This window comes from Ictalurus punctatus, chromosome 6 (genome assembly GCF_001660625.3).
Source record: "Ictalurus punctatus breed USDA103 chromosome 6, Coco_2.0, whole genome shotgun sequence".
NCBI lineage: Eukaryota > Metazoa > Chordata > Actinopteri > Siluriformes > Ictaluridae > Ictalurus > Ictalurus punctatus.
In genome coordinates this window covers 17,379,881-17,393,460 of record NC_030421.2, presented here as the reverse complement: position 1 = coordinate 17,393,460, position 13,580 = coordinate 17,379,881, and the positions used below count along the sequence as shown (strand labels likewise).

Genomic DNA, 13,580 nt, shown 5'->3' with positions numbered 1-13,580 from the left:
AGCAAAGTGCGCAGAGTAGAGGTGTAAGTGCCAGAGTAAGGGTTTAAATGTTTTTTTTTATGGGTTGGTTAGGTATTCACAGAAGAGGTGGGTCCTTAGCTAGTATTTTTTTTAAAAAGTGAAAATTGCTTGTGTTGCTCATGTGGTTACTATAGTAACAGCAATGGTGAACATAGTGCATGACCAACAAGGACTATGCAGTTATATTAAACCTATAAACTACATAAAACTTTTGAATATAAATACAATAAAAAAAAGGAAGTCTGACCAACTTTTCATGTATTATTTCAGCAAAATATAAATTATATCTATGGGGTGAAGAAATTGAAAATCTTTTCAACTTGGAAATGATTGGCCGTGTGCTCGCCTGAAGGCACACACACACGCTGTTTGTGCTGCAGAATTTAGTTGAAAAACTCCATTTCTACAGGGTGTCTGAAAGTCTGGAACCAATGAGAATAAAACTACATATACCTAATTTTTTATTTATTATTTACAACAGACACTCTACATGTTCACCCTTAAGCTCTTTGCATTTCCTCAGCTGCTCATGTTTTCGTGGATTTTATTCAACATATTCGGGTCGACATAGTTCCTCAATGTATTCCTATTGGCTCCTGAATTTTCAGACTACTTGTACCATCAAGTAGTAGGACAGAGCTACCATGCAGTGCTCCAATTGTGGTGTGTAAGGCTAGTATTTTGCATAGCGTGGAAAGACACAGAAAATGGAAGCAGTAAACCCCATACATCAGTCATGCAATTGCTAGAATATTTCACACAATATCACAAGTCTATCATAAACTACATCTTTGAGTCTAAATTCAAGTCCAAAAAAATGATGTGTTGGTATATGTTCTGGCAGTTAAAAGTGTGGTGTAGTGCTCACCACAGGCTCCCAGCCGAGCAGCAATTTTGCCTTGCGGATGTCTGGCCGCCGTCTCTGAGGGTCATCCTGTGCTTCCGGAAGGAATTGAATATGACTGCGGCTCACTGAAAGAGATTGAGTGAGGATTACAGAATCAGATTTAGAACGATGATTCTATTGTGAGTGACTACATAAATGCCATAAGCACGTGCGAGTATGTGATCCTAGCTGTCTTTTATATAACTTGGTTTACTCACCAACCAGGCTTTTAATCATCTGAGCAAATTCCAATATGGTATGTTCCTCAGGGTTTCCCTGAAAGCAGAGCGAACATATGAAGAAATGAAATGTGAGAGTGACAGCCCTGTAAATTATCCTCTGGTTGATGTGCTCAGTGTCAAGTGCTGACAAATTGCACGGGCAAATATAAAATGCTTTGAAATGAAAACTGCTGTCTGACATTATCAGTGAAGTATTACATCATTAATGAACGAATGAATTATTGAATTACAAATTGTCAGGAGTTTTTCAATTTCTTTTTAACAAATGCAAAAAAGTAAAAAAAAAAAAAAATATTCAATATAACATACTTGATTACTTTATTTGTCCAGTCCTCATCAATGCCAATGAGGATTGCGCAGTACTATTAAATCTACACACGCTACATATCAAGTACAAAAAAAAAAATTACGAAAAATTTTGACCAAAAAACGTCATTATTGGTGAGGCATTAAAAAATTAATGAAACAACTAATTAATTACTTGATTAACTAAGTACACAATTAATTAATTAATATTTGAAGAACACTATTCAAAATTCCTTATAAAATCAAATACTGAAGGTGATATTCAATATGCATATGCGAACCACTTTTGATTTAGCCAGAAGGCAAATATTCCCTATATAGTTGTTGAGGCCCTGCTCTGTACTTTCTAAATAATCAGTCTCTCCAGGATTTTGCGACGTTGTGATCACAGAAATCAATGGAAAATCAATCAAACTCCACAATATTTGGAGGAGTTTGCAATTCTTTTAAATTACCAAAGATTTGGGCTAAGACTAGTCATGGGACATCAAAACGTGTCGAATATGAGTACGGCTAAAAGGTCTCGTTTACCAACAAACATCACTGTGAAAAACTGTGCAAAACAATTTCATGCAATTGCAATTACACTAATTCATGTACTTTTCCGCAAAAAAAACCCTGCAAAAAATTGCACCGCAAATAAAAAAAAAAACCCTGCAGCAAAATCAAGCATTTTTGGCCACAACAATAACAAAAAAAATGCCGTGATGATAAAGAATCCTGTAAGGAGTAAGTAATATATGTCATTAAGAAAGTCAATAAATGAATCAGTTAACCAATCAGTCAGTCAGTCAATCGACCAATTAATGACTAAAATCCTCACCAGGTTAACAGGACTGCTGATGTTACTGTTCATCAGGGCTACAAGACCATTCACGAGATCACTGAAAGGATGGAAAAACACATACGAAAAAAGCATTACAATGCAATACTGTACAATACAAAAATAATGGACAGAACATAAACAATAATGCAGCAATGGTAGTTGAAAAACTCATGATGCTAAGAATGTACAGCAACATTATTTAGCTCATGTAATCACTCAGTTCCTAAACTGAATTCATAATGGCACATGCTTTATTTTCCACCCACGACGTCATTCCAGGGTAACCTTCATTTTATTTCAACAATTGTAACGAAGCCAAACAATCAATAATTGTGTTTTACTATTTGTAATGTAGTCTTAGTTATAAGTAATCAACTCTAAGACACTTGACACGTGTAGTTCCAAGTGTCTAGTCCTCATCCCGAGTAGGCCTGCACTAATATAACTACTGGATGCATTTCAGTGGATGCATTTCAAATAATATATGACATGCTTACAGAGCCAATGACCTTAAATCATTTTTTAAAATGTCATCTACAATATACACTCACCAGCCACTTTACTAGGGACACCTCTATATTTACTAATTCATGTAATTACCCAATCAGCCAATCCTGTGGCAGCAGCGCAATGCATAAAATCATGCAGATAAAGGCTAAGAGCTTCAGTTAGTGATCACATCAAACATCAGAAAGGGGAAAAATGTTATCACAGTGACTGCTGAACATTAACTGAAATGATTAACCTGTATCTGCATGAGTTACATGCATTACACTGCTGCCAGATGAGTGGCTGAACGAGCAGGGGTACAAGTGTTCCTATTAAAATGACCACTGAGCGTAGGTATACAAATACCTATAGTATTTTAGGTCTTTTGTCGACTGGCAGACAGGCACGTGGACAGAGCTGTATTAGGGCTATCAGAGCTACATTTTTTCCATTCACTAGTGTAAGGTAACCTTGAACATGAAAATGAACGTTACATAAATAAAGGGAATTATAATTACTAACTCATCAAGGTCTGTTACTTAATATTGAGAAGAAAAAAAAAAACTTCATTGTGCTCTACAATGACAAACATTTCTATCTTAAAAAACAACAACAGTCTCCTGTCCCTATTCCTTTGACTACTGTTCTTGCTTTCTCTCAACAAAAACTTCAAGGTCATCCACCAAATGCCATCAAGCAATTTTCTTTTCTATACCAAACAATCAAAGCAAGTTTCTTTTCTATACCAAGCAATCAAAGCAATTTTCTTTTCTGTACCAAATACCAGTAGCATAAAAGCCTTAGTAGTCCTCATAGGCTCCTTGGTTTAAAAAGCATTACAACCACAACCACACACACACACACACACACCAGCTTTACTGCAGTTTTCACAGGACTGTCTCAAAAAACTTTTTTTTTTTTGGATAAGAGTCTACCAACACAGCACATCTTGATTTTGCTATTTTATTCCGGTTTTCCTTTCAGAAATGCTCCACAGCTATCAAATTGTGAGGGGATAGTCTATTAGCCCTGTTCAAGTTAATCCACAGGTTTTTGAAAGGATTTAGATGTGAAGTCTGACTGGGCCATTCCAAAACTTTGATCATCTTCTTCTGAAGACATTCCTGTGTTGATGTTGTCATGCATGAAGTTGAAATTTTACTAAATCTTTAGCTGTCCAACAGAGACTTGCAGGTTTTGTGTCCAAAAATAGATTGATATCCATGATTCTTGACTAGAGCCCCAGTCATGGCTGAAGAGAAGCAGCTCCATAGCACAATGCTTCCACCACCATGCTTCACTATGGGTATGGTGTTTGTTGAGTGATAATCTTTTCTGTGCCTAACATATCTTTTTAGAATTATGCTCAAAACATTCTATGCAGATTCCATCAGAGCATAAAATCTTTTGCCCCATGGTTTGAGGTGTGCTTGGATGTTTGTTTGGACATCTTGTTCTTGATAATGTCACTGTCGTGCCCCATTTTCTCCACTTGTTGATGATGATGGCCTTCGTGGTGTTCCATGGTACATCTAATGTTTTGCAAATTCTTTTGTAACCCTGTCCTGATCAATATCTTTCGACAATGAGATCTCAGTCAGTCAGATGAAACCAAGATGATGTTGAGAAAAGCCTACAGAAATAGCTGATCTTTATTTGGGGTTAATCAGAATCACTTCATTGATGAAAGGTGTATGATAATTACTTTTGAACATGAGTCTGAATGTGATTGGTACATTCTGAGCACAGTCACATGCCCCATTTAGGCAACCAGGTAATTTGTTTTTATTGCAAAATTGGAAGCAAGCTATCATAAGTCAGTCTTTGGGTTTAGAGAAATGCAAGTGAAGCTGCTGAAGCAGGGTAAGGTAATCTACTGCATTATCTGATTGATTTCTGAAGGGATCAGCAGGACTGTATGTGATTATCTGAGCACTGTTCAAAGAGATTGCCTATTCTGAATGAATTAGCGCTTGTGAGGTCCAAGCTGGCCTCATCTGCTGTTAGTACAAGGGTAAATATATATAAAACTCTGTCTGTAAGAGTATGTTGTGTTAAGTAGACTTATTCAGCAAAATGTGCTTGTTTTCATACAGGCAGCAAACATTCTATCTACAAAACATTCTATCTAGAATTGAATGGTTTTAGAGCAATAACCAACTTTAAAAAAACAACAACCAAACAAACACACACAAAAATATATGCATGTTTACACATTATCTTGCCATTGGTGAAGGATTTTTGTTGACTACTAGTCCTAAATCATCAGCTACTGCCTTATTAGTATTTCATTAATGTGAACTTTCCAGTGATTATTTTTCATAAACCATCAAATTATTCAGTAGTTTGATGAACTGAAAGATTCAATTATTAAAAATACAAATTCAAACACAAATAGAAATCTTTATTACTGCACATTATTATTATTATTATTATTTTTTATTATTATTATTATTATTATTATTATTATTATCCAATGCTGTACATACACACTATAAACATGACAGTTGGTTGTGACTAAAATATTGAAATGTGCATATGCTGAAAAATGCAACATGCAACTATAGCATTGGCACATTCAGATTCTCTGGCATTATGTCTTGCTTTTCTGTGGCCACAACACATAATAGAGATAACATAATTTCTCCTCCCCTTCTTGTCTCCATAGACCAACTTGTCCTCCTCTGCAAATCGCTAACAGACAGATACATTTCTCTCCATCAAAGCAAAGTATTATCAGGCTACATACAGTTACCGCAACACCTTTTGAATCAAAGCAAACAGCTCTGTCTTTGAACTGTCTTTTATCAATAATCCATCAAAAGCAATTGCATTTTCTATTTCTTAAAAAAAAAAAAGAATGAGTTTTGACCTTATATTGCATTCTTTTTTTCAGTCAACAAAGCTGCACAAGCAATAGTTCATGTCAAACTTCTGTTGCCTCAAGTCAACAAGATTATTTATATCATGAACATATAGGAAAGACATCTGACTACAATTAATGAAGGAATCAAAATTTTAAAATGGCACAAGCTACGTAAGTCAGTTAAATACCAGAATCAGAGGCTTTGGTGCCCATATGGTACAAAAGCTTACGATTACACACCAGGTTGACAGCAAACTCAGTCTCTGGGGAACAATTTTTGGACTATTTCTTACTATGAACTGTAGGACTACTACTACTACTAGCTAGCAAACCAGTATTAGCCTTTCTGCGTAGCTTATATACACTCATACAGTATGTGCTTGAGATAGCCAGTGACATTAATGAGTCAGAACAAACAGCAGAGCAGAGTGCTAGTCAGACCACAGTGAACACGTGAGTGAACATTGATCTTAAAGTTTCTGATGGCTTACCTGACATACTGAAATGCTCTGGTCTGAGATCCTGAACCATATACCTAAAGAAAACAAAGAAGAGCGACATACATTAAAATGACTAACATTAATTGAGTGCTATTATGGTAAGTTAAATTGTGGTGCAACACTGGGGCCACCAGAGTACAGTGTGTTATTTTAGAGCAGTGTGTGTAGAAACTCACCGTCAGGGGCTCACCCTGTAGAGCCTGCAGGATAAAGTTACTAACCACCCGGCCATCATTCATATGCATGCGAGAACCAAACGTGTTGAAAATTCGTGCTACTCGCACCTCCACTCCCTCCTGAAGTCCAAAATTACATATATATGAATATATATTTTTATTCTTATAGAATTTTTTTATTAAGAATCATAAACTGATTTTATATATATATATATATATATATATATATATATATATATATATATATATATATATACACACACACACACACACACACACACACACACACACATCTCCTTTGAGTGATTTGTAATGAGTTATTAAATCAACATTAATGTTTCAAAATATCAAATGATTTGAATGGCTTCTTCAAGCTTATGAGATTTACAAGTGCCTACTGACTATTCTTAGTTATCTAATCAGTATGTTTTGGGGACGTTTACAGCTCGACCAAATCCAACCTTGAAGAAGCTGTGTATCTGTGTGTGGTAGCACGCTTTGGTCACAGGACATTCAGAGGTGAACACAGGAGGTGGACTGACCATCTGACAGGACAACTGGGCATCCAGTTATTCGGAAGAAATTAATTATAATAAATAAATAAATAAATAAATAAATAGATAGATAGATAGATAGATAGATAAATAAATAAGCACACACACACACAGTATCTCACAAAAGTGAGCACACCCCTCACATTTTTGTAAATATTTGATATCTTTTAATGTGACAACACTGAAGAAATGACACTTTGCTACGATATAAAGTAGTGAGTGTACAGCTTGTGTAACAGTGTAAATTTGCTGTCCCCTCAAAATAACTCAACACACGGCCACTAATGTCTAAACTGCTGGCAACAAAAGTGAGTACACCCCTAAGTGAAAATGTCCAAATTGGGCCCAATTAGCCATTTTCCCTCCCCCAAATGGTAAAGGTTATGAAATGTTATAATTTTAACATACATATAGTGACATTATGGGTTATTGTATGTATTAGCAGTATATTAAATGTAAAAGGAAAACAATAAAAAATAAACAAATAAAAACCAATGAAAAAAACTGCTTCTTTAAAGACTGGTCAAGGCATACAGTAGACTGTAGTGTAGAAATGTAGTGATGTGCCAGGAGGAGGGCAGTCAGATAAATCACATTCGATATTGAAGATGATCAGTGTACTGTTACCATTAAGTACTGTAACGTACCCATGGAAATGGAAAAATTCATATTATCATAAGGTCAGAATATGTGGTGTATGTTTTTGAATATATACATGTCAGTGTATACACTTGGGCGAGTATAGTATAGTAGTATAAATGCATGTGAGATGTAATCTGATTATAACCTGATTAGACAAGGAGATGGCAGGAGAACTTGAAATATGTGATGACAGTTTGCTAATAAGAGACCAGCCTGAGGTGACAAAGGGGGCTCACAGGTGAGAAATCTACATGTTTTTTATAGTTGTTGCTGCAATACATTCTCTAGTTTAACAGAGGATTAAAAAAGGAAGGCAAAAAGGAAAGAAGAGAGAAATGCACAGTAATAGCAATACCTAAAATACACTGTAATAGTAATACTGCCATTATAATTTTGGATCTCATTTAAAAAAAAAAAACAAAAAAAAAAAACAAAAAAAAAAAACATGGCCAAAAACAGTTAATGAAGAATCCAAAAAATGAGGGAAAAGGGTTATTTAAATGGATGATTTGTGGATATTTAAATAGCTTGGGATTTGACTAATTTCAGAAAATCATTAGGAAAATATTAAGAAAAAAATGGACCCATTCAGCTCTGTGCTGACTGTCAGTGTAGACTCTGAACTCAATTCTAAATGTCAGCCAACATAACTTTCCATCAAAATTTGCTCCAGTTTCAACAAAGGCATTCTAGCCACATCTCTATTTGCATTAGTGGCAAAGACATGAATATGACAATGACTACAGATAAACTGTGGTCTATTCTGATATCTGTCTTTCTGAAAATGTTCCCATGATGGTCATGTATTTCTATGCATTTATGAAAAGCTGAGGGAAAGAATGTGATGGCATTACATGCCCAACATGGCTCTGTCTGAGTGAATCAGATAAGAAATCAACTGAGGAAGTGATGAAAAGATTCCAGATCCAACCTGATCCACCAAAGGCTGCTGCCAATCACTCAGATGGATATTCACAGATAAGGTTTTGAGCAAGACCAAGATTGCCAAGGGAAAAAAAATTTCTTTAATAAAAAACATGGGAGAGCAAAACCTTCACAGTGGGGAGAAATGTATATCTGCACCAAACTTAGCATTTAAATTGCTCACTATATTCCGCAAGGGCTTTAGTACATATGAAAAGTCAGAGAGACCACAGCTCTTAAACAATCCATAATTACAACATCTTGTATACCTCAATCACATGTCCCTTTTTCCTAGAGTAAAATAAAACTGTTTCATTTCATAGTGCCATGAGCAGAAAGAATAATCAACAGTAAGAATAATCAACAGTAAGGAAATGAAATCAGCAGGTCAGCCATAATATAATCTGCCAGATACCGTCCCCTCTGGAAGTATGTTTGTGCAATGGCACTGATTTTCCCTCTTTTCTCAGCTTCAAAATGGCTTGCTTTTCTCCCATGTACAGCTCTCTGCTCTTCATGTTAGTTTATCTTTTTTTTTTTTTGCAGCAAATGAAGTCTTCACAGGCAAAACCCAGGGTTCAAACCAAGAGTAGACATTCAGAGTTATTAATTGTTTAAACTCAAAACATTTTAAATCAATCAACTCAAAATCAATATGACCGAGCACACCTGGGCAACAAGAAACACCTGTTGGTCACATGTTCCAATATTTTTTGATCACTTGAAAAATGGGTGTGTTCAAACAAAAGGTGCCATGTTTTAAATTGTTTAACACATTTAGATGCAAATATAAAGAAATGAAAGCTGAAATTCTGATCTATTGTATCATATTAATCTTTTGATCTCAAACTCAAATGTCTTCAGTGTACAGGTGCATCTCAAAAAATGTAAATATCATGGAAAAGTTCGTTTTTGTCCACAATTTAATTCAAAAAGTTGAACTTTCATTACACATAAAGTGAAATATTTCAAGCCTTTTTTTGTTTTAATCTTGATGATTACGGCTTGCAGCTCATGGAAAACAAAAATCCAATATCTCAAAATATTAGAATAAAGAATTTATAATACAGAAATATCGACCTGAGAAGAGCTCTAATCAGCTAATTAACTCAAATCGCCTGCAAAGTTTTCCTCAGCCTTTGATCTCTCAGTCTGGTTCAGTACACACAACCACAATCATGGGGAAGATGAAAGTAAATTTTGCGTTTCATTTGGATTTGAGAGAGAGAGAATGAGAGAGAGAATTTAATGTGGTGTATATATTTAATGCGATTTTGTCTTCCCTGATTTTTTGTAGCCAAATCATGGTACAGTATTTTTTTCTCTCAAGGTACGACTGCACTGCAACTCTAAGGCTCCAACACATATGAAATACTCAACTGAATTCTTCTTACAGATCTGGCCAGATTGAAAAGCACCAGATAAACACTGTTATTAAATCAAGCAAAAAAGAGTCAATATAGTAAAGCAAATTACATGTATAGCAAAAAAACCTAACACAGAACCTTCCAGAGGAATAATGCATAGTCCCGGGGGCAGGAAGGGGGTTGTTTGGGAGCAAATCACTTTTCTAAGGTAGAAACTGTAGAGCGTGTATATACCTTACAATTCTATAAGGTAACCAGCAGGCTCATTTGTTTTAGTTATGATTTAGACACTAGCAAATTTCACATGCAGAAGAGTAGAAATGTTTAGTTTACATTTTCTTCCTATTCTAGGAAAAATGTGCTAGATACATCACAAGCTCAAATCTTGACAATGACGCAGTCTATTTGCTTTGAGCTTAGCACTACAGGCTTACTACCAGCAAAGTTCTCTGATAAAGTACATAACTTTGCATGGCAACGACCACTGCATCTCACTATTTGCAAATGATGCGCTACCTATCCCATGTCTACTCCACTATTCAATACATTCTTCAACTATGTGATGAATTCAGAACCTCTCTGGCTTTGACATCAACTGGACTAAGTCAAACCTTATGCCTATAAATGCTCTGGCCAGATCAATACAAATATCTTTGTCAATCTTTGTCTGGGTGAGCATCATTTCTAGAGTTCCTTGGCATTCATTGTGTAGGCTGTGGTGAAGTCACACAGACTACAGGATTTACCCTCTACTGGTCTTGACCAAACAAATCTTTCACTTAGTCCTATTATTACTACTACTCAGAAGGCTTGGTGGGTAGCTGATAAAATAAAGGAAGAGCCTTATAAATTCTTATAAGATCTTATAAGAACACCCTTAGGGAAAAATTCCCTGTTTATTACGTGATGACAGCTCTCTAATCTTTACACGGACTCAGAAGTGTTTTCACTGGCATAAGGGCTGCAAAAAAAGACCATTTTATAAGTCTAAATAATTCAGGAATAAATATACTTGGGTAATGGCCTTTATTGTATTATGACACAGTTTCATTAGAACAAAGCACTGCTGTGATTAATAAGGCCAAGCTAGCTACAGAAAGGACACAGATAAGGACCTAATCAGTGACAACTGAAATGTATGGCCTTTCTACACCACACTATATACTGTATTTTAATTTTTCCATTTGCTGTGATGTCTTTTTGTGATTGCTGTTACTGTAATAACAGTGTCTGTTTTTGACATTTTCTTATGTAACAAGATAAAAATTAACTTTCACAAGAAAACAATAAAAAAACAAACAAAAAAAACATGCAGATGTTCTTTATCCAAAGTATAAAAGCTTGACTGGTCTGCGATCAAATAAACATGATGAGATTAACTCCTGCAAAAAAATTAATTAGTCTGCTCATCTAGTATTCTTTGCCCCCTTTAAAGACCCTCTATTCTCCATCATCTCTTTCTCCCAGCAAAATGATATTATAGAAATTCATTAGTCATTATTATACTATTAGTAACAGAATCAGACATACCTGTTTCATGTATGCATAACACATAGTTTCAGCCACACGCTTCCCTTCATCATAACAAGCCCTTGGTCCAATTGGGTTCACATGACCCCAATAGTCTTCATTCTGAGGATGCACCTCTGGATCTATATGTATACAAACACACAGGGCAAATCATTTACCTACATGTTAATTTGATATGATAAGCTGTCCAATTACTCACAAACTCATGAACATGCGTACACAAATACAGTACACAGCCCTGGGGCGCTCACGTTGACACACCCTGCTGGGCCTAGCCAGCTGAACAATACACTGAGAGAGCGAGAGGGGAGGCTGTGAAACAGCAACAGTGTGTGTGTGTGTGTGTGTGTGTGTGTGTCTCATTATAAGTCAATCTGAATGTCAGAATGAGATAGTCATTAACTGTGTCCTCCGGCTTCAGCTCACCGCACAACACTTGTCTCTTTGTTTCAAATCAGAGGGGTGTCCTAAAGCTCAGTTTTCTCAAAAGCTTAACTGAAATCAAGCAATAATTGCATCTGAATAAGGCACAGTTTTCGACATGTCTTATCATCGCAAAACTAAGCAAACTGAGAAGAAAATGGAAGTCATGAAGAAAAAAAAAACATGATGATAAATTTTGTTTAAAGATGTCAGATGTACTTGGCCATTGTTATGCACCTTATTTGATTTTGATTGTCTTTACATGTGCAATACTTAAAATAATACTTTCATTATTTAAGGATACTACCATACCTCCATAAACCTCTGATGTGGATGCAAGTAGTAGTCGAGCACCCACACGCTTCGCCAGACCTGATGATAAAGAGAGACAAAAAAAAAAATCAATCATCTATGGTCAGCTGGATCAGTTGTGTGCTTTATTAAACTAAATTCAGCAATTCATGAGCCACAAGGGCAATTAACCCTGAATCAGTATAAATGACAAGCAAGGCCAACAAAAAATAGACTTAAAGTAGACATATATTTCAGTGAATTTTCATCTAGAATTCCAGAAGGCACGAATCTCTCCCAATGCAAACCCTATACGCACACTACACTTTGCAATGGGCTTGAAAGCACTGTTTGAGTCTGTGCTGACGAGCGGGACAGGAGAGCAAACCGCATTTTTAATCACTTTCTAATTAGTAGTGAAATTATATCTTAAGTCTTAAATAATTTCAAATGTGCCATTTTTTACTATTTTCAGCTGAAAGTTTTAAGGGGTATACATAATAATATCAATTAGGGATTAATAACTAGGGATTAGTTATTATTATAAATAAATGCAGCAAAATACAATGCAATACAGCAAAATAAAATGCAATACAACTGCACAAATCATTCTAGATTCCATTTTTATTGTTTGTTATTGTTTTAGGTATTTTTGAGTGATAACATGAAGCGGCACACGCTGATGACGGACTGCAGAGTTCCCACAAAAAATGTGTAAAGCCTGGCAGGTCCGTATTGTCTTAATTGGAAATGTACACACCCCCTAATAATGCAGAACTATACCCGACAGTAAAACTGAAGTTTTTCTAGAAACTCTCGTTGGTTTCTCTTACATTTTCCTGAATACTCCATTGCATTATTATCACAAAGGTAGGTTAGCAAATTTAGCTTCATTTCATAATGATAAAATGATATGGATGCTTTAAACCTGCTTTAGTGTTTTCCCCCAAAAAATAACCCATGATTAGCCTTCTGACCTCTCTTAAAATTATTGTTCCATCATCTTTTATTCAGACAGCAACCGAGATTAATTAGGGGGAACATATTAAAGTAAGGTATCAGTACTTTTGCACACTTGTGATAGAACTAGTGATGCATTTTGAAATCTAAAGTCAATCATGATATTAATCAAATATTGCTTTATATTAACATACATAATACTGATCTAATATGAAAATAGTGGGAATTTGTTTACCATAACCTTTCATTCAGCCTGAATAAAATCAGGCAACTGGTCATATTTTATAGCTCTTATCTCAAAATATCTCGCTACAGTCGAGATCATGAAACTTGCTAGAAACAAACATGGCTGCTTGTGTAATAAAGTGTTTTGTTCTACTAATGGAGGAAAAATACAGGTAAAAAGGATGTAGTGTCCTTGCACTCACAATTATACTACATCAGGGCAAGGCAAAGTGATGCAAAGATTAAGCAAGGAGTCAAGGCACAGCTACTGAAAAATGAGCTTTAAACCAGTCAATAATTCACTATACAACACTATACAATCTCAGTACCAAGTACAATGAAAGATAAATTA

At 35.5% G+C, this 13,580-nt stretch overlaps 1 protein-coding gene across 3 annotated transcripts in view; it reads right to left on the bottom strand.

Annotated features, from left to right (window-relative positions):
- Nucleotides 1–13,580, bottom strand: part of uxs1 (UDP-glucuronate decarboxylase 1) — a 30,157-nt gene that overhangs the window by 1,090 nt on the left and 15,487 nt on the right. For all 3 annotated transcript variants that reach the window (XM_053680908.1, XM_017470618.3, XM_053680907.1), the window contains 7 exons: nucleotides 12,065–12,124; nucleotides 11,330–11,451; nucleotides 6,313–6,432; nucleotides 6,128–6,171; nucleotides 2,279–2,339; nucleotides 1,126–1,183; nucleotides 890–993 (listed from right to left, as the gene is read on the bottom strand). In XM_053680908.1, coding sequence (XP_053536883.1) covers nucleotides 890–993; nucleotides 1,126–1,183; nucleotides 2,279–2,339; nucleotides 6,128–6,171; nucleotides 6,313–6,432; nucleotides 11,330–11,451; nucleotides 12,065–12,124 — 569 coding nt within the window. The remainder of the gene's footprint in view (nucleotides 1–889; nucleotides 994–1,125; nucleotides 1,184–2,278; nucleotides 2,340–6,127; nucleotides 6,172–6,312; nucleotides 6,433–11,329; nucleotides 11,452–12,064; nucleotides 12,125–13,580) is intronic.